This window comes from Micromys minutus, assembly GCF_963924665.1.
Source record: "Micromys minutus genome assembly, chromosome: 1".
NCBI classification, from domain to species: Eukaryota; Metazoa; Chordata; class Mammalia; order Rodentia; family Muridae; genus Micromys; species Micromys minutus.
Window position 1 is genome coordinate 22,311,127 of NC_137969.1, and position 22,219 is coordinate 22,333,345.

Sequence of the window (22,219 nt, forward strand, 5' to 3'; positions counted from 1 at the left end):
GGTACCAAAGGGGGAGAAGCTATGGAAGAGGAAGCCATAATCAGAATATATTGCATGAAGCGAAAATCTATTTTCAATAAGAAAAAAAGAAAGAAGCTAGGCTGCAGTGCTGTCCCAGTAACTAAAGAAAAATCACCCATCGATAAATTGTGTAGGTGTTAAGTGCTTTGTTGAAACGGAGCCCAGACTTTCTCACTGAGCAAGGCTGGAGATGAATCCCAGTGGCTACTGTGTGGGGCAGAAGTAACTTGACAGGAACAGCAATGCTCATTGTCACCTACATGATGACCGTTTCTCCCGGAGAGAATCCTTCTGTGATGAAAGAAATGGTCACCAAGCTCAAGCTGTCTCCGTAAGACCCATGGCCATGAAACTGCAAGTGGGGTTGCCAAGAGACCCTGCACGGTAATCTTTAAAATATCTAGATGTGAGTAGCCACCTTGGCCTGTGACTGGGTTAGTGACATATGTAAAGCTATACATTCATCATGTTCTTTATCATTCACATGACCTTATAGAAGGTCTTTTCTCATTTTCCTTTTGGTTTTTTGTTTTTGTTTTTGTTTTTTTTTTTTTTTTTTTGAAGATGAATTCTTCTTTTTCAACCCCACCACAGTTTCCCTTCTCCCACTCCTCCCAGCTTCCCCCACCTCTCCTCGCCTCCAAATCCACTTCCTCTCTACTTCCCTTCAGAAAAGAGCAGGCCTCCAAGAGATAACAACCAAACACAACAAAACAAGATACAATAAGACAGGGCAAAAGTCCTCACATTGAGGCAGGACAGGGCAACTCAATAGGAGGAAAAGGGTCCCAAGAGCAGGGCAAAATTTAGAAAAGACCCCATTCCCACTGTTAGGAGTCCCATAAAAACAACAAGCTAACAACTATAACCCGTACACAGGGGACTTGGTGCAGAGCTAGGCAGGCCCCGTGCTTGCTGCTTCAGTCTCTGAGAGCCCATGAGAGCCTCCTTGGTTGATTTGGTGGGCCATGTTCTCCTGGTGCCCTCCGCCCTCTGACTCCTACAATCTTTCCTCTCCCTCTTCTTCCTCAAGCTCTGAGGAGAGGGTCTCCAATTTCTTGTTTGTTTTGTCGTTGTTGTTGTTGTTTTTATTCTACTAATGAGGAAACTAAGTCTCTGAGGAGATTTCCCTTGAATGAACTCCTGCCATTAGCTGGATCCTAAGCTGGCCAGTCAGGAGAAGTTCCCTCCCAACCCGCTTAACAGGTCTGACTCAAACCCTAAGGCTGGTGGATCCCCTCCAGCCAAGAGAGTTCATTCGATGGAGCGAAGATGCTAAAGAATAATTTGCTGTGCAAACCGCTTCCCATCACTACAGGAAGGATCTGGCTGGATGGAAGACTCACAGGACCAGAGCAGCTCCGGGAAGCTGACTAAGCATGGATTGAAAAGGGTAGAAATAAATGATAGGAGACTCTTATTTGTGTTGGCCATATGTGATACCATTCAATAGGTCAAGAATATTTTGTCTGTTTTTATTTATTGAGAATTTTGTGCATGCATATTTTTGGATCAAGTCTCTCTGCAATTCCCTTCCTCGTACTTATCCCCTATCCTCCAAATCACTAATCTCTCCTGATTTCATTTTTTTTTTTTTTTTGTTTTGTTCTGCTTTTAAAAACATAAAATCCACTTACTGCTGTCTGCATGAGCATAAATACAGGGCCATCTGCTGGACCATAGGTAGCTTCTCAAGGCCTGCATCCCTGAAGAAAACCAACTTTCTCAACAGCTACCAATTGCCAATGGCTCCTTAGCTAGGGGAGGGACTTCTGACCACCTCCCAGTTCATGCTAGAATTTTGTATGACTTGATCTTGTTCTGGTCTTGTGCATGCAATCAGAGCTGCTATCTGTACAACTGTCCCTGCCATGTCTGGAAGTTTTGCTGTCACTGGCTTTTAAAATCTCTTTACCCCTTCTTCCCTGATGTATCTGAAGCATGGAAAGATGTGGTGAGAGACAGTTGTTTCATTTAGAACTGAGTACTCCTCACTCTCTTAAGTTGATGACTGAGTACCTACTGAAATTGCCACGGAGCTTCTCTGATGAGGATTGAGAAATGCATTATCTTTTCAACACAGCAGTTCAAGACCTTCCAGGCAACAGCATCAGGCTGGAGCTAAAGCTGTAAGTCTGTGTTCGTACCTAACATGCAAGAAACCTGAGATTTGATCCCCAGCTCCACATAAACTTACGGTGCATGTCTCTAATCCCAGCGTGTAAGAGATGGAAGCAGGAGGATCAGAACTCAAGGTCATCCTCACTACAGAGCGGATGTGAGGCCAGCCTAAGCTACATAATGCCCTCTCCCCAAATGAAAAAGTATCAATTTAAAAGGAATAAAGGTACCCACATTTTCAGAAATAGAAGAACATCTGGTACAGGTTACTGTGTGTCCCCTAAACACAACAACAAAGCCCAGACTTCTAGCACCAAAAAAAAAAAGAAAGAAAGAAAAAGAAAAAAAAGAAGAAAAAGAAACCTGTCTGTGTTCAGGGACAGGTAGAGATCTATTGGAACTTCCCAGAAAGTAGTCATTTCAAATTAGGGCTTGTGGAAGTCCTTAACTAGGGTGTCCATATTAAGAGGAGAAAGGACACAGGTTTGTCAACCAGCTCTAAACTCGCCTTGAACATGGCCTCCCAAATTAAAAGATGGTCAGTTTCTGCTGTTAAAAACTTTCCATATGGCATCCCACACAAATGAATGCAGCATTTATTTGACAAATCTGCCCAGGTAATTTTAACAAGAGACATACACGAAGAACCTCCCGCTCCACTTCACAAAGGAACAGCAACCAGCACGGTTCCAAGGTCAGCAGTAACTGCGGGAACAATAAACGCAGATAGCCTGCTGTTTACGACTAACATGATTCTTTCAATCCATTCTGTTATCCTCTTCATGACCACCCATCATTGTTCTGCTTCAAAGAGGGGCAACTGAAAAACTAGGGAAGCAAAGTGGCTGTTTGAATAGACAAAAACAGTCCCTAATAAAGCCAGACTGCAAACACCATAGACTCCTTCCTAGGGCCTTGAACCACAAGGCCCCACTTCCTGTCATCATCTTTCACCAGCATTACCTCTGACTGTGGCAACCACACGGCCCAATTTTTCTAAAGTTGAAGTAGTATTTCTTGATAGTTCTCCCCTTTTCATTCCCCCAAACACCTAGATTTATACAAATGAGGACCTGGTCTCCCTCTCTCTGGTACCACAATCAATAGTATAAATTTTCTGCAGGTGGTTACGGATCCCTGTTAGGGCACAGCTGCTGTGAATGTGGTAAGAAAATACCCTCCTGTGGTCAACAGTCTCACAGGCAGCCTGGTGGATACAAGCACAACCTCAGTGACTGTGCTGTCTTGTAAAGAACAGGGCACAATCAAGGCTCAATTCAAGAGACCAGTGTCTTAGCTTGGCCCTGCCACTGGCTTAGAGAGCTTAAGGTAAATGAGGAAAGTAAGCTAGATAATCCCCTAGATCGCGCCAGTCTTCCTTCTCTTGCTAATTCAATAAGCACTCAATATATTTAAAGGATTGCATAAGAAAGTAACCAGTAGAGGAGGGATGATTGGCATGTTCCAAGAGCTTGACATCTTTTGGAGAGACGGGAAATATGTGTACTCCTAAGCATTGCCGCCAAAACAGCCAAACTTAATTTGTTATGGTCTGTCTCAGTTACGGTTTTAGGCTTACAGGTTCAGAGGTTCAGTCTATTATCATCAAGGTGGAAACAAAGCAGCATCTAGGCAGTCTGGTGCAGGGGGAGATGAGATCTCTATATCTTCATCTGAAGGCTGCTAGTGGAAGACTGGCTTCTGGACAGCTAGGGTGAGGGTCTTAAACCCATGCCCACAGTGACCCACCTACTCCAACAAGGCCACACCTCCTAATAATGCCAATCCCTGGGCCAAGCCTATATAAACTGTCACATTGTCATAAACAAACTCTGTAAACATCAGCTACTTACCGCCTACAGTCTGATTATTCTGTTTGCAGAAAACTTGAGTCTGACAGTTCTCTGGGGATAGATCCTTTCCACATGGTCATGCAGGGATTCTGTCTTGAGTCTTGAGCCCTACGAACTGGATCAGGTGTCTAGTAGATAGTTTCATTTCCACTGGGTAAAACTATTTTCATGGCCCTGCCCAGCTTCAGAGAAACTATAAAATGTGGGCCAGCACATAGATCTCCAACCAGCAACCAACACCTCTTCTAAAAGTATATGCTGTGATAGATTGTTATTAGAAAAGACATTTGCTTGCAGATGAGAAAGACAGAATTCAAGGACTGCTTCAAAAATACGTGTATGCTATCTTCATTGCCTCCAGAGAAGACCCTGTGGTCAGCCTCTGGTGGGCCCTGGGAGATCTTAATCTACACAGCAACACTTGTACCATTTGGTCTCTACCGCTCTTCTCAAAGTCGAAAGCCATCTAAGCAAGACGGGGTGTAAACACAGAGTTATATTATTCTGATGATGTGCCATTCTTAGAAACTGTTGAGTTGCTAATGCCCTCCCATACTGTCTTTTTCTGATGATGGACATTCTTGTCTCAAAATCCAGTTTTGCCCCAGTGTCTCCATGCAAGGCTGCAGTCTCCTACCTGCACACCTAGGGACCAGGCTATTTCACATGCATGGTGGGGGAACCACCTTCATGGTTAGTACAGCACTGTCACTTCTATCATGGTTGTCTTTCCCTCCCTTGTGCCCGGTGCCACAAGGGCCCCACAATAACAGTGTTGACATTTAGGAAGTTTCTGCCTGTGTCATTTTCCCATAGCAAATAACCAGAAGCTGAGTATAAATGAATTATCCTTAGTGTAAATATAAAGGATGAATTCATAAGTTGGCTAAATTTCTTTTCTTTTACTATTCCCCAATAACCACACAGAAAAATAAAACAAAATTAATTCAAAACTGCACCTCTATAGCTGGGCAATTAAGGGATCTACACTTACCTCCTATGCTTATCTGGCTACCTCCCAGCCCCATCCCATGATACTTGCATATTGTTGTTGTTGTTGTTGTTGTTGTTGTTGTTGTTACTACTACTATTACTATTGATGTGGTTCTTCGGACCCCTTCCTGGCTTCAGTTCCCCTATCCTACCACTGACCTGCCTCTCCCCCCTTTCCCTCTCTCTTTCCTCTGCTGGTGGATGTCCCATCCTATTCTCTATTCTGCCCAGACACTGGGTGACCAGCATTTATTGACAATGCAGAGAATAAATGGTAAAAAGTGTTTACACAAACCTGAGACAGGAGATTCTTGGTGTAAGCACTACATTGCCATGTCCAGATTGAAACAAGATATGAGGGCAGAGAAGTCAGCATTTGTAAAGACTAGACTTTACACAGTGTACAAAACAGTATGCCTACAGCTGGGTGGTTTAAAACAACAGCAATTTAATCTCTCATGGATTTAAGAAGCGAAAATCTAAAACCCAGGTTATCCACAACTGTATCACTGTAGATTCCGTCTCTACCATTGTCTTTATTACTTTCCTGTTGCTGTCATAAGACATTACAACCAAGGCAACTTATAGAAGAAAAATTATTTAAAGCTTACAGTTTCAGTGGGTTAGAGTCACGGGAAGAAGCATGGCAAAACTCAGGAAACTAAAACAGTAGCTGAGAGCTTACATCTGGAGATACAACCACAAGGCAGAGATAACTGGGAATGAAATGGACTCCGTAAACCTAAAAGCCCCCAGGGACACAGCGCCTTCATCATCCTTCCCAAACAGTTCTGCCAATTTAAGACCAAGTATTCAAATATGGGTCTATGGGAGCCTTTCCCATACCACATTTTTATCCAGTGTCCTCTCCTGTGTGTCTGGGTTGTAGCGGCTCCTTATAAAGACATCAGTCATATTGGACTAAAGGCCAGCTTGAATGCAATGGGTGCTTTTGTTACATTGGCAAAGATCCTACTTCCAAGTGAGTTTACATTCACAGATATCTGTCAAAGGGAAACTGTGTGTCTTTTTAGAGGATACAATTCAGCCTATAACAACAGAGAGAGCTTCCTGGAACAAAATCCCCACTTTTGAGTTCTCCTGAGTCACTTCATGACTGCTGCATGTCTCAGTGTACACGTCAGGAGTTTGCAGATCAATCCATCTCACTGTGAGACCTTGTAGGGACAATGTCTGACATGCTCCTTGCCTCTCTCTCTAGCAGTGTCTTTGGATACTCAGTCAAGTGAAAGTATACACAATCTTACAGTTTCAAGCACTGCTCATGACATGGTGACACCCACATTCAAGATGGCCCTTCCCACTTCTATTATCACTCAAGACAATCCCCCACAAGCAACCAGATCTAGACAATCCCTGGGGCTGTCCTCCTAGGCTGTGTTGCAGGTAAAACTGACTAACCTGCATCGCCTCCTGCTCTCCAGCAGAGGAGCCACGTGCGGGCATGAGGGAGAAAGGCTTTCTTCTTTTAAGACCTCAGTATCTCCTGTAAAAAACCCAGTCCCATGTCACACTTTGCCACCGTTCGTGTTGGTGACTTTCACTAGTCTGAACCAGAAGGGAAAACCACAGTCATTCCCCAGATGGTCTGCACAGGAAGAAAGCACAAATGCTCCAGGCAGTAGAACAGTGACTGTCATTTCTCAGAAGCACAGACTCAGAAGTCCCCTGGACTGCGGGACCCAGACACACAGAATTGCCGCTTCAGAGCAGTTGGCAACTAGGAAGAATTAGAGTAATTAGCAGCACAACTTTCCGGAAGCTGCCCCCAGACAAGTGTGGACTCCAGGCTGGGGGTTAAACTCTCATGAGATCAAGTGAGGAGAGGAAAAGAGCATGAAGCTTGAGATGCTGGGGAACTGACAGGCGAATTTGGTAAATAGAACTAATTAACGTCAACTCCATTTCTCCTGTTGACAATGAGCTAAAGGAGCACAGCGGGCTGACTGGGAACCAGTGGGGTCTCTTGGCCTGCCCACTGACCCAGGGCTAACATGTGGGACATCTCCCAAAGTGACCACCAGATGTTTCTTTTTATATCTTTTTTTTTAATATCTAAAGCTTCCATCTCTTTGGAAGGGGGTAAAAATTCAGTTGTCTTTTATTAGCAGGTCCTCAATGTCCCCGCTCTCCTACGAGCCTTTCCTGACAATTCTGATGACCTCTGTTCTTCTCTGAGCTCTGACACCCTTAAGAAACTAGAAGTGTCCAGAAGAAGAAGGACACGTGAGGCTAAGCGGCAGGGCTCAGGATGAGTCTGTGAGTTTGGACTCTGCTCTAACTCAATGATCTTGCATAGATGACTTTGGCTCACGCTGAGTCTCATTGCCCTTCTCTATAACATGGCAGTTCTAATTTCAGCTGCATTAGTTGTCATAGATGTTCATGGGAACTCTTCCCATCATGGACTGAATGGGAGGCAAAGATGTTGATTGTAAACAGAGGCCTGTAATATGGATTCAGATCACCCCCCCCCCCAGAAAGTTTAATTCCCAATGTACTGATATTTGTAGGCAATGGATCTTTGAGAGGAAGGTCTAACGAAGGTGATTAAAGAAAAAAGAGATTAATGTTGGTTTCTCAGAGTAGATCAAGTCTCACAGGAGCAGACTAGTTCACATTGAACCCTTTCCATCCATTCACTGTTGTGTGTATGAGATCTCTTTCTCTTTCCCTCCCTCCCTCCCTCCCTCCCCCCCCCTTTCATCCATTCCCCATATGATGGCACTATCTACCATGCTGTGATGAACAGGAGACCCTCATCAGACACAGTGTAATACTGCTTAGAATTGTCTAAACATTACAGTCAAGAGCCAACTAAATATCTTCATAATTGCCTAGCCTCATCAGCTTCAGACAGGAGGAACAACAACTACACTTAGGAAGAATTAGCCTCCTGGGCTTTCATCCTGCAAAATGGATAAAAGAAAACATCACTTATAAAATTGGGAGATGCTGGAGAAGTGGAACTTGGAAATATGAGTCTCGTGTTGGATGTTTTAGTTTTCAGGTGCTCATCGGACACACAGTTAGAGACAGCAAGTGTCTACTCTGTGAATCTGCCCATGACTTTCACCACTCTTTAATACTGTAACTCAACCCACAAATCAGGTCCTTCATAAGCAGGCAGACAGGCAAACAGGCAGGCAGGCAGACAGACAGACAGATTTTCTATTCAAAGCAAAAGGCTAGGTGCTCAAATAAAAAGTCAAACGTAGGACGATTACCATTGGGTCTTTGCTCTACTGTGCCCTCGCTCCATGGCATTTGATGAACAAGTTCAAAAATGTTTTTGATCATTAAAGTACACTGAAAATTTTCAGTCCTACCTCACAGAGCTTCTGTGAGAAGGAAGGGAAACAAGTCTGGTCTTTTTTTCCCTCTCTGTTTTCTTTCTTTTCTGTATTCTCTGTTGGGACTGAATCAGTCATTAGTGTAATACTAGTTAATTATTAGTACAATGTAACCAAATATCAGTTAAAAGTATCCTGGAGCTTTAAAACTGTTTGGGGGATGTTTGACACTTGGCATCTGTGGTAGTTTCCATAAGAATGGGCCTCAAAGATTCATCTATTTGAATGTCTAATCCCTAGTTAGTTGAATATTTGAATGGGATTGGGACGTATGACCTTGTTGGAGAAAGTATGTCACTGGGGATGAACTTGATGTTTCAGAAGTCCACACCAGGCCCATAGTGTCTCTCACTCGCTCGCTTGCTCACCCCCCACCCCAGATGCTCTCATTTGTGTTCTTCCTCTTCTGCTCCAGTGCCTGTCTGCATGTCTCCATGTTCCCCACCATGATGATAATGGACTAAGCCTCTAAAACTGTAGGCAAGCTCCCAATTAAATGCTCTCTCTTATAAGCATTGCTGTGATCATGGAGCCTCGTCACAGCAGGAGAACAGTGACAAAGACAGCACCTTCTATCAGATGGTATCTATTTCAATTTACCTAAGTCTTTATCTACCTACCAGTCCATTTCTATCCACAAAGTGTATATCATATTTTCGGATCACATAATGATCTGTAAAACAAAACAACAAACCTCTCTATAATGATCTCTCCTCCCCAGACATCACATTGCCTTTCTCTTTGTCTGAGCAGATGGGGCAGAAGCAATATCTCCTTTGCCACTTGTCTCTAGTTTCCAGCCTTCTGCTTATCTAGGGCTACCCAACCCAGCACAAAACACAATTAAATGACTTCCTACTGAAGGCATCTGGAGTGCTTGGCCCTTCATGAGGGAGGATGCAGACCTTAGGCAGCTAGAAATGCTTTTCAATCAATACAGTCTGGGCAGGGGTCATTCGGGCTCTGCTTATACCCTGTAGAGCTCTTCAGAGGCTGACCTCATCGTGTTGACCCAAAGACTGCCTGACATCAGGAGGATCAGGGAGGGAATGGAAGGGAAAGAGAGAGGCTCACATTAATCTGTGTGAATGGATCAGGAGGCAATGATTTCCTGATGCAGCCCTGGCATCTGGCATCTTGCTATTGTGTAGCAGAAGGTGGTGTGGGTTGAAAAGTCTCTTATCTTGTTTTTCCTGCTTGCTTTCTCTAGATACAATTATTGCTACCCTATTCCTTTATTCATTCATTGAGCAATGAATGGCCTGGACTTATAAAGAGTAATATCATCTTCAGTATTGCTTACCTATTATAATGGGCTGTCCACTATGGCTCGTGTAAGACAATAGTGCCTAGCACAGTGCTTGACCTATGACTGATAGCCCATAAAAGTGACTTATTTGATGCAATTACTAAAGAAGACTGAGAATTTATGAATGAAGGACTAAACTAGTAAACACATGGAAGAATAAATGAATGCTTTTATAAGTTAGGGAATGACTGCAAAAATTTGTCAATGAATGAATTAATATGAATGAAAATGACAGATTCTCAAATTATATGAGTAGAAAATAGGATAGCCTCAAGCCAGAGACCTTAAACCTTCCCTCTTCTGCTGTAATTAGTGCATTGGCTTCTCCCTGCCCAGTTCATAGCCCATTTGCAAAGATAGTGACTTCATAATTTCTGAGTCCATGGAACAGAGCTCTCACAGGGTTTGGTATACCATGAGAATGGCTAGAAATAACTCAGGGCTTCTTTCCCACTAAACAGATGAAAGTGGAATTTCAATTCTGCCACATGCTAACTGTGCAACATGACCATCCAGAAGCCCAATAGTCTCCACTTGCTTCTCTGTGCGGTGAGGGTGATCACAGTCTCAGTGAGGACCAGTGTGTATCCTAGAAGCTTATCAACCAGTAAGCACAGTGCAAAGGCAGAGTTATTGGAACAAAATTGGCAGAGAGAAGAGCAAGACAAAAGGCAAGCCAGCCTCAAGGCCATGTTTAATCAACACATAGAAAAGGACCAAGTTTTCTGGTACAGCAGCAGGGGGTGTCCCTTCTGCCTTATCCCTTAATTGCCTTACTGTCTTGAAATATTCTCCTACATCTTACTCCCCAGAGTTATCAGGAAGTCTACAGTGTAGTCTTTCTCCCACCGTGAAGGAATTGCAGTTGACTGGGGGCTAAAGAGGAAGGGTGATTTCTATTTTGAAGCTTTAAAAAATGAGTATATTATAGAAACACCCTATAGAAGCTAATACCTAAGTCTTAGGAAAAACAGTGGTGTTGTCTATGAAAACTTTTCCCCAGGAGCAGTACAGTGATTACCAGCCTGTCTACATCATGACGCCTTGACCATATTCTATAGACTAGACACTACTGATTTGAAACCTAGATGGACTAACAAAGTATTGGTTCCTTCCTTGTGTAGGGAAATAGGCAAACTTCCCAGAAGACTGCTGTGGGCTAAACCTTGTGTTACAATTATTCCCCCAACACAGTAGGTGTCTCCCCACCTTCTCTACAGGATCTGTCCTTACTCTCAACTCCTGGGACTTAAAGTAATCAGGTTGCACCATAGGTGAACACTCTCCTTCTTTGACCCTCATGTTGCCAGTATATTCTGAGGTGATCTCCCCCCCCCCACACCCTTCTTTCCTCTTCCTGGCTAGGTCAGTTTCCATGAGAACCACTCATAATTGATCAAAGCACTCTCACAAAATACTGTGGAAACAGTAATGGCTGTCCCCAGGGAAAGAAGTGTAGACATAGGTCAACTCTACCCATCTTGTGAGAGCTAACACTTGAGCCCATCTCCATCTGTCTCTGAAGACCCTGGGCCACCCTACACTGCCTACTCTGATCTCAGTGTTGGGAGACTCATTCTAGTGGCTGCCATGTGTTGGAAAACAAAAGAAAAATGGCATTGCCTTCTACACACTTTGCCCTCATTCAGCGAAAACCAAATAAATTCACAAATGTTTAAAACTCCAGTAAGTTCAGAGGAGACTCATGAGAGATGACATTGATTTCATCAGAATTAGTGTATAACTTTGAGTTAGAGTCTATAGGCCAACAGGAGCCAAGCAAAAATAAGCAAAGGACTGGTCTATCTAAGGGAACCACAAGCAAGAAAACATCTTAAGGGATCAGCCAAAAAAACTCAAAAAAGAATGTCATTTTCTTTATGTGTTTATAAAAAAGAAGAAGGAGGAGGAGGAGAAGGAGATGAAGAAGAAGAAGAAGAAGAAGAAGAAGGAGAAGAAGAAGAAGAAGAAGAAGAAGAAGAAGAAGAAGAAGAAGAAGAAGAAGAAGAAGAAGAAGAAGAAGAAGAAGAAGAAGAAGAAGAAGAAGAAGAAAAAGAAGCTGATGTATTTGTCTAGAGACAACAGGGTTAAAGTCAGACACCCAAATTTGTCTCCCAGAATCAATCTTTTCTAAGATATCTAAGCATAGAACTCAACCTCCCTACCTGTACAATAGAAATAATATTTCTCAGACTGTATGACATTCACCCAATGGAAGGGTGGAGAGCTCAAAGAGATTCAAGAAGTTTCCACTTTAAATCCTTCGTGCCTGCATCTAAAAGACTCAAATTTCTCATGGGAGCATTTCTCTCTGCCCCCCTACAAGTATGCACATTCACGCGCGCGTGCACACACACACACACACACACACACACACACACAAACACACGTCTGTGCACTACTGCCAGCCCCAGTCCCTACACAGATATTGTTCCTGCCATGATTACCTGACCTACACACACCAAGTCCTGTTTTGCTCCAGTAAAAGAGTGATTTGAGAACTATTTGCCCCTGCTCCATATTTTGGTATCACAATCACAGAAACACCCAGGCTGTATAGCACCGTGCCGTTCCACTGCAAAGATTTGTGTTCAATTACTCTCAGGATTGTTCCTCTCTCACCTATGGTGCCCCAATATCTAATCACAGGACAAGGGGCTACCATGGAGAAATTTATCACTTAGTACAATGAAAATTCACCAAGAGGGCTGTGTTCTTGACACAGCGGGAACACCACTGGACCCCAGGGTGGAAAGACCTTATTGCTATATTTCTCTTACTGAGTTGCAAACCCAGTCATCTCTTCCCATAAACATCCACCAGTACAGCCCTCTCCCAGCTGTGCCTGGAACTATAAATTAGAAGTCTATGAAGGTGCCTGCAAATGGTTTGCTCATAGTCTGCCCAGGGACGATGCTTCTGGGGGTTCATGTGTGCCTTTGTTTTGTTCAGAGATACGGGGGCAAGGAAGCTAGCAGAGTCAGTACAATACAGCAAGCATTACAAAAGAAGTGAGCACAGAGCATCCTGAAAGGGCAGGGCCATGAGACAGGAGCAGCGTGAGCACCACCACACAGAATTAGCTCAATTAGGCAGTGTGGGAAAGCCCAGAGCCCAAGCAGGAGATGTTTTATTCATATGAGATGGTAGGTACCAGGGTTAGGGTGAATGGTGTCTTTATGGTCTATAAAGGTAACAGAGATGAGGTTAGAAGGAGCCTGCATGCATGGCTGACAGAATCACCAGTGACCTTGTGAGAGTTCAGTCAGTTGTCTGTGTGAGGTGACTTCGTGATAGCTGACACCTCTGACACTGTGTCGACATGGATACGCGGGATGTCAACCCCAGCTGAAAAAGACAAGAGTGGTTTTTCCAAGTGAAGGGCGGGCTCAGGGAAAATGGAATGGTTCCAAAATGGAGGGAGCTGTGCTTACTGCCTGACTGAGGAGCCTGGGGGTCAGTGCCCCATAACTGGTCCTCCTGTTTCTCACTATCACAGGGTAGCATGTCTGAGCAGAACGTTCAGGGATGAGAAGACTCGGCCCAGGCTTGGCCATCTTCTCTCTCCTTTGCTCAAAGGATCTTCTACTTGAGATGAAGACCAGGAGCAAGAAGAGTCCAGGTTACAGATTCTTAGCAAAAGCTAGCTGGGCCATCCTGGAGCCCTCCTCTTTCTGTCCCAGTGCTGTAGAAAGAGTCCTGTGCTGGGAGCCGCCTGCAGCTGTTGAGTTTCCCCATGTGTCTAGAACAGGGTGTCCTCCCTCATTTGCCTTAATTCCCCATTTAAAAATGCAAATAAGAAAGCCAACCCTATGAGTGTGAGAGATGGCTGAGATCCCAAAGCTTGCAGAGAACACCGTGCAGACAGCCTTTTTAGTTGCTGTTTTCTGTTATGAGTACCACAGAGACCTATGGTAACCTTCGCACATCCCAGAAGGTCCCCTTCCCTTCCTTTCTGCTTTCCACGTCTACCCAGCTCCTACCCCTTTCCACCACACCTGCCAACACTTCTCCACAGAAATAAAACTCACACTAATAAGCAATTAGTGAGGTCATTGTCACACAGAGAGCAGCCAAGGTGCTCTGAGAGGGACGGTAGCTCATAATGTTTAATTTTATTTCCAGCAAGGTATTGACCATCTCATTATTGGCAAACCCAGGCCCACAGACTCCATCTGTCTCCCACTGACGTCTGCTGCTGATTTGCTGGCAGCACTTCAAGGGGCTCCACTGATTTGAAAACACAAAGCTCCCGAAACCAGAGCTTAATTTTCCTAACAGGTGATAACTGTGCTTAACTCTAATTTGGCATGAAAAGACTCTGATGGCTTCAGAGAGAGCTGGGCGTTGTTAGCCTGAATTAGAGCTCATGGGCCTCAGGGTATTCAGCACCTATGGAAGGTTCAGCAGCTGTACAAGGACTGGATGCTATCAGGTTTCAGTGGAATGGCAGGAGGTGTGCAGAGCACAGATACCAGAAACATTTGTGTTGTGCAAAGAACTTTAGACATTCATAGACTGCTCTAGGCTAAAGGCTGAGCTACCCTTTTAAATATAAACTGATTCCTGGGTATTTCACATGCCCTACAATCCACCAGGTTTAAAATTACCACAAATCAGCTTTTGGAATATTTCCGTCACCCCCATAAGAGACTTCATGCTCCAGTACCACCCCCCCACACACACACACATACACACCCTCCCAGATAACTTGTTCAGCTACTTATACCTTTCCTTGACATTTCACTGGAGCAGTGGTTTACACAGCCCTGTTGCCTGGTTGCTTTCTTTCACTGAGTGTAGCGTTTTGAGGTTGATGGTGTGGCAGCAGGTATAAGAGCTCTTTTGTTTTATTGCAAAAATAGCAACCCACGGCATAAAGACACCCCAATGTGTTCTAACACCAATTGATAGGTATTTAAGTCGTTTCCCATTTGGCTCTTGCAACTCCTGAAGCTCAGAACACTGGTACACGGATCTTCAGACATTTGCAATATTCCCAGGCGGATCTAAGGGTGAAGTGTGCTGCTGGTGTAGTTGATTTATATTTCACCAAAAATAAAATAAAATAAAATGTCTCCAGATCTTGATGCTTCCACGGGTGCTCATTTCCTTTTTGCTCCCCCACAAAACGTGCCCATGGTTCAGACATGAGACGCATGCCTGCCCACACCTCTCTGTATAGCCTAGGATGAGAAACACAAACACAAGTTGTTCCTCCTGCCTGGCTGCGCTCATCCTGCAAGAGAAGTGAAGGCTTTGAGCCAGGAAGTGCACCTGCCAGGAAAGAAAGCAAGCCTTTTGTTTTCCTTTCTTCTTTCTAGGCTATATGGCTCAGAAAAAAAGAAAATACTAGCCCAGTATAGGAAGAACAGGGCATACTGTCGCTTCCAAAGGTTGCCTTAGGTTATGGATTACTAGCTAAACATGACTTTTAATGTCCTGAGGAAGGTTAACTATTACATAGTTATGATTTAATTGATGACAGAGCTTGGATGCCTACCAAGGACTAAGCACAGAAAGTTGAATGTAGGCAAGAAGGTCAAGTGTGGAGCTAGTCCCACTGATGGTACCTATATCTTACAACTATGTTGCAAGTTTTTAGGGCAGAAAAAAAAAAAAAGAATTTAGGTCTTTTCTCTCCTTTTCCTCCCATCAATCCTCTTGTCTAAGCTTGGGAGAGAGCAGAAAGAGAAAGGGAAAATTGAACTTGGGTCTGTCTGGTATTTACAGATAGATGCTGGTGCATTGAACCTGCAAAATCCTGAAGATACAAACTGCTAGCACATCAGGGAAGGGCTGGGGAGGAAGTTCCATGAGGTTGTGCTCCTCCTGTGTCTCTATACTCGAAAGAGAGTGGAACTAACTTCCATTGTACACTATTCCCACAGGACAACCACAGAGAGACGACTGCTATCTCCACCAGTGATAATTAGTGCAGGCCAGAGCTCCACCCACCATGGGGCTGTGAAAGAGTGGGCTAGCCAGCTGTGCTGATAAATGCCTACCATACAGTTCAGAGTGTTGGGGGGAAGGTTAAAATTTGTGTAGCTATACAAGTATAGAAGTTCCATATATTTCACTATTATAAAAGATTTATAGAACGTAACTTACAAATAATAATGAAATATGCAGTGCGTTTTACTGTCAATGCCATATAGGTAATTGATTCCCCCAGAGTGACTTCATTGATCAGTGCTGAACTCATATCCTTAGCAAATCTATGGTTACAACTGACAAATGACTATAGATAGTTCTGCCATCAATATTTCTTTTCCAATACAAAGGAAAGGGAGTTCTCTTTTTATGTTAATAAGTAGAACAACAGATGCTTCCTTGTTCATTGCAGAATAAGCAAATCTTCGTTGAATTAGTTAACAGGTTGAACACTCTTAGACTCTCTTTTCAACTTTGGCGATTTTCGCTGTAGCTGTAGACATGACCCGTTTGAAAATTAAGGCTGCTTCATTGATAGTTCCTCCACTAGTCTCTTGGTATGCAGTGTTAAGCAAACCAACCCCTGATTTGGAGCACGTGCATTTCTGCGGTGTAAATTTCCCACCCTGACCCACGTCAGGACACTAACTTGGTATCGCTAAATGCAGGACTGTGAGCGGGCCACACTCAGAGCAAGGTTCCATCTCCAAGAAATGAGAAATACATAATTCCTAGAGTGAGAGATTCTAGAGAGTGCATAATCCTGAATGTCTAGTTATTCATGCACTTTGTGTATTTATCACCTTTGCTTTCACCATAACGTAATCAATTACAATTTTATACAACTGACTTTCTATACAGTTGAACTTAAGAGCTGGCATGCAAGACCCTTACATTTTAATGTGGAACTCAGCTATGCTGTGTGAAGATGAGCCAGTTTCCACACACAAGTGCCATCTCTGGGGTAACTAGCAGGTGTCCCAGGCTCGCCTTCTTCCTTTCCAAGTAGGTCTGACATAAAATGTCTCCTTGGTGACTGGTTCTCTGCCATTCCCTGAGGACATTGCCCAGACATTACAAGTTATACTTTGAAGTTTGAGCTACAGGAATCCCCGGGCTCAAACCATCTGAATTCTTATTAACAGCTTGATAATGAAACTCTGAAGAAGCAAGCACAGCAATGCTTCTTCAGCGAATGGCAAAGGCTGCTCTGCCATTCTCCAGTCTGCCCGAATCCCAGCCATTGTCACTTCCTACCTTAGGCTTTCGTAGTTGTCTCAAGACTTCCTTTATCATCTGTCTCATTGGCTTTCTGTTGCTGTAACAAAATACCTGAGGCAAGTTTACTGAGCTCACAGGTATAAAAGCTATTAAGTCCCAGAGCAGCAGCATCAGAGATCACATGGCAAGACAAAGCAAATGTGCTGACTCTCTCCTTATAGTGCTACTGACTCCATCAGGCAGACTCATTGCTTCAGCCAATACCAATTGTATTCCAAAGGCTCTACCTTCAATTACAATTGTCATGTAAATCTAGGGGCCAACATTTCACTTGAACATTTGGGATGCATATTCACACAATTAGGTTCCCCAATGAACATCTGTTCTTCAGAAAGCACTTCGTGGATCCTATGGATACATGATAAATAATCTGTATCCTGGTCTAGATGTTGCATGGATTGATTTATTCTTTCCAACTCTACCTGGGCACCTGGTACTGCCATCTTTGCGCCCTTTCCTGTGGTTTCCCCAGGATGCCTCATCATCTTCTACTGTGTCCTCACATCACTGGTCATTCTGCTCTCTACTCTGTGGACAAAGGTTCCTTCCTGCTTCATTTCAGAGATGTCCGTCTTTGTTCTGATCACTGCGTTAGCCTAGGCACTAACAATCCTGCCTAACAATACAATCTAGAGAGGGCAAAGGGTTTTGAGTTAACTTTGATCAAGACAGCAAGCCTAACTTTTTACTGAGCACTTACTCTATTCCAAGCATTTTGCATTCATTATCACATTTAATGCCAATGGCATTCTTAAAAATATAGCAAAGGCTGAACCCTCCCGGTGCCAAATGATGCTATTAAAAAGCCCCAGAGAGCACAAATGAGGGGACATATTATAATGATCAGCCTCAACTCTGCCTTTCCAGATCTGATTGCCTTTTGATGAGGGCTTTGAAAACTGGGGTTGCCAGACACATGATAAAATAGATCTGCTTGCAAAGCATGTCAGAACCGCATGGGAAAGGAACCGAGTCAAAGAAAGACACACAAATTCTGGGGTGACTCTGGGATCCTGGCTACTCTCCATTCCCATGAAGTGTCTCTAAGCTTCCTTTTCTCCATCTGTAAAGTGAAAAGGTGGCTTCACAAGTAACGCTGTGAATAAGAATAATTGGGACAAGTGGCAGATGTACACATGTGAAGACAGTGTAAACTGCTTTTCAAAGGTCAATGTGCACCTTACGTTTTATTGCAGGGACCCACTTTAAACCTAGGCCTCCTCCTTGGGACGGTGTGATGTTGGGCAGAAGAGTATTAAAGCTCTTCTCTGTCCCTTCACCCTAGTCATCTCCTTCCCTCTGAGTCTCCATCCTCAGAGCTGGGAACATGGACAGGCATTAAATGTCATTTTCTTACCAAAAGATAAAGGCAGGTGACTTAAGCTCTCTCAGCACTCAGGGGCTGAGAAGCTAAAAGAAGACAGGTCTGGAACAAAAAGTATGTGTTAAATTTTTTTAATTAAACAATTTTATTTTTAAAAAATAGATAATTACAGATTTTTAAATCATTTTGGCATAAAACTATTTGAATATATTTTTATCAATACTTGACTTTTTTAAAGGTTTGACAATATGCATTGAAATCTTACTAGTTACAATGAGCATAAAGTACATATAAAACAAAACATAACATGGAAATAGTCAAAGTTTTCTTGGTTTGTAAAGATTAAACATAATGATTTTTAAATACCAAGGATTGTCACAAGGCTGCATTCTTAGCTCTTGAATTATTAATGATTTAAGGTCTAGGTGTACCACACTCTGAGAGGGTGCTATACACTTTTTTTTTTCTAAGAAGGACTGAGGCTTCCACATTTTGGTCTTCCTTCTTTTTGAGCTTCATATGGTCTGTGAGTTGTTTCTTGGGTATTCAGAGCTTTCTGGGGCTAGTATCCAATTATCAGTGACTGCATATTATGTCTGTTTTTTGTGACTGGGTTACCTCACTCAGGATGATATTCTCTAGTTCCATCCATTTGCCTAGGAATTTTGTAAAGTCATTGTTTCTAATAACTGAGTAGTACTCCATTGTGTAAATGTACCTCAATTTCTGTATCCATTGATCTACTGAAGGACGTCTGGGTTCTTTCCAGCTTCTGGCTATTATAAATAAGGCTGCTATGAACATGGTGGAGCATGTGCCCTTATTATATGTTGGAGCATCTTTGGGATATATGCCCAGAAGTGGAATAACTGGGTCTTCAGTAGTACTATGTCCAATTTTCTGAGAAACTTCCAGAGTGGTTGTACCAGCTTACAACCCCACCAATAGTAAAGGAGTGTTCCTCTTTCTCCACATTCTTGCCAGCGTCTGCTGTCATCTGAGTTTTGATCTTAGCCATTCTGACTGGCTGAGGTGGAATCTTAGGGTTGTTTTGATTTGCATTTCCCTGATGACTAGGGATGTTGAGCATTTCCTTAGGTGCTTCTCAGCCATTTGATATTCCTCAGTTGAGAATTTTTTGTATAGCTCTGTACCCCATTTTTAATAGGATTGTTTGATTCTCTGGAGTCTAACTTCTTGAGTTCTTGGTATATATTGGATATTAGACCTCTATCAGATGTGGGGTTGGTAAAGATCTTTTCCGAGTCTGTTGGCTTCCGTTTTGTTTTCTTGACACTGTCCTTAGCCTTACAAAAACTTTGCAATCTCATGAAGTCCCGTTTGTCGATTCTTGATCTTAGAGCATAAGCCACTGGTGTTCTGTTCACAAAATTTTCCCCAGTGCCTTTGTGTTCTAAGCTTTTCCCCAACTTTCCCTTCTAATAGTTTCAGTGTACCTGATTTTATGTGGAGATCTTTGATCCACTTGCACTTGAGCTTTGTACAAGGAGATAAGAAGGGATTGATTTGCATTCTTCTGCATGCTGACTGCCAGTTGAACCAGCACCATTTGTTGAAGAGGCTGTCTTCTTTCCATTGAATGTTTTCAGCTCCTTTGTCAAAGATTAAGTGACCATATGTGTGAGGGTTCATTTCTAGATCTTCTATTCTTTTCCATTGATCTACTTGCCTATCTCTGTACCAATGCCATGCAGTTTTTAGCACAGTTGCTTTGTAATATAGCTTGAGGTCAGGGATGGTAATTACCACAGAAGTTTTTTTGTTGTTGAGAATAGATTTAGACATTCTAGGTTTTTTGTCATTGCAGATGAATTTGCAAATTGCTCTTTCCAACTCTATGAAGAATTGAGTTGAAATTATGAGGGGATTGAATTGAATCTGTAGATTGCTTTTGGTAAGATATCCATTTTTGCAATGTCGATTTTGTGTTAAATGTTAATCCATGGATCTTGTAGAAATTGTGGGAATACTCAGTCTGTGGACTGGTTTCTCTGCTTCTAGAAAGACGCTGAGAAAGCTAGATGTGCCTAAGCTAGGCCAGTTCTTCACAGTGGCTGCCATGAAGGTGTGAAGTCCTGGCTAAGGAGATAGAGTGGAGCTCAGAGTGCAGGGTGGTCAAGACTATGAAAGGCCTTTACACTCTGGTCAGATGTTTCCCAGGTGGTGGAAATGCCGAGTTTTAGAGTGAGATCCCTGAGTACCTCATGTTGGATGGATGTGAACAAGATGTGAATGAGAAGTGAGGCAAAGGATTATTTGAAAGAGAGAGAATCCCACTGTGAATGCCAAAGATGCCCAAGGAAAGGAGGTAAACTGAGGCAAGCAGCTGCTGTTGGAGCTTCTAATTTCCCTCCCCAACCTTGGTTTCCATCTTTTCTTTGGACTCTGTGGAGTCAGAAAGTGTTGTGTTGCGGGACAGAGAGAAATCCATGCTCCAGGTGGCTTTCTCTGAAATTGTCTCCTCTCAGCATCTCCCAGCTCTCATATACACCACAGGTCTCAGCATCTCCCAGCTCTCATATACACCACAGGTCTCAGCATCAGCATCTCCCAGCTCTCATATACACCACAGGTCTCAGTATCTCCCAGCTCTCATACACCACAGGTCAGTTGTGTCCTTTTCCTTGGGGATGGGGGGGGGGGTTAGTAGGATAGGCTCAGCAGGCACAACCCAAGGAGCTTTAAAGGGGGTGTTTTAAAACTCTTGTTTTTAAGGCATATACTGTGTTTTTTGAGAGGCATGACCATCTAGAGAATAACTTATGCTCTGAACATATCTGTGTGCCTATGAAAAAGGTAGTCTACAGCTGTGACTGTGTGCTCTTGCACATGCTGACGGTCAAGAGAGAGAGAGACAGGAGAGAGAAGAGAAGCATTCCTGAGCACAAGCCATGGGCTTCTCTTTGACTTGGTTAATTTCTCTTTTCCCAGAATCAAAAGTTAAACAAGAAAAGGGAAAGGAAGTGGGGAAAAAATTATGGGGTTTCTTGAAACCTTTCATGAAGGATTCAACATTCTTTCCTAATTTTCTAAGTTAGTTTATTTTTTCCTGAGTTTCTTTTACAACATGGAAGTTACAGTGAAGGACAGTCACATAAAAGACACAAGGAGGCTTGATTAGAAGGGACCATGAAAGATATCAGGCAGCCTTCTCTCCCCCAGCACCTGGTTTAGTTGCCAGTTCATTTCCCTTCTCATTTGTAAGGCTAAACCTGAAAAGGTCTCTCTCTCTCTCTCTCTCTCTCTCTCTCTCTCTCTCTCTCTCTCTCTCTCTCTCTCCCTCTCTCTCTCTCTCTCTCTCTCTCTCGCACGCACACACACGCACGCATGCACGCACCTTTCCCCAGCCCTAAGCTGTGAGAATCCATCTTTCAGTGTCTGACTCCAGGAAGGGAAAAGTTAAGTTCAGACCTCCTCCTCTGTGCTCTATCCATGCATCCCAGAAAGCAGCGTTTGCTGTGATCTAAAACATTCCAAACCTACTCTTTGCCTTAGCAAACAGGAATTCAGAGAGTTTCCTGTTCATATCTGTTTCTTTTCTCCTGGACAAACGTTTTTTCTACTGCTATTCTGTTGGAGGGATAGAAAGAGGTTAGGGTGGAAGTTGCATTTGTAAAGGATGACATATGCAAGTAGAAATCACTAAGAACTGAGACCTAACTCATTTCACCAGAGAACACAGAAATCCCACTGAGTCAGGGGAGCTAGAGGAAGCATATTTGTAAGCCTGGCGAAGGAGCTACCCCCTGACCACAGGTCAACACTTAATGCAGGCTTCCTCGTTTCCGATCCATCTCTGTTTATACCCTCACCAAGTAAGTAAGTGTTAGAAAGAGCTTAAACAGCCGAACTCTCTTCTCTCTGTGGAAAGATGACATCTAATACATTTCTCTGGTACCACAATAAATGTTTATTGTTTAAGGCCCTAGGCTGATAGTTTGTTAGAGCCCCATGAATGGGCTCGGACAGGAGGTAATCCAATATC

General features: G+C 43.3%; 1 protein-coding gene across 1 annotated transcript in view; it reads left to right on the forward strand.

Annotated features, from left to right (window-relative positions):
- Window positions 1–263: 263 nt before the first annotated feature.
- CLNK (cytokine dependent hematopoietic cell linker) overlaps window positions 264–22,219 on the forward strand; it is a gene marked incomplete at both ends in the record, with an annotated part of 119,700 nt that continues 97,744 nt past the window's right edge. Inside the window, one exon of the mRNA XM_080942080.1 lies at window positions 264–352. Coding sequence (XP_080798206.1) covers window positions 264–352 — 89 coding nt within the window. The remainder of the gene's footprint in view (window positions 353–22,219) is intronic.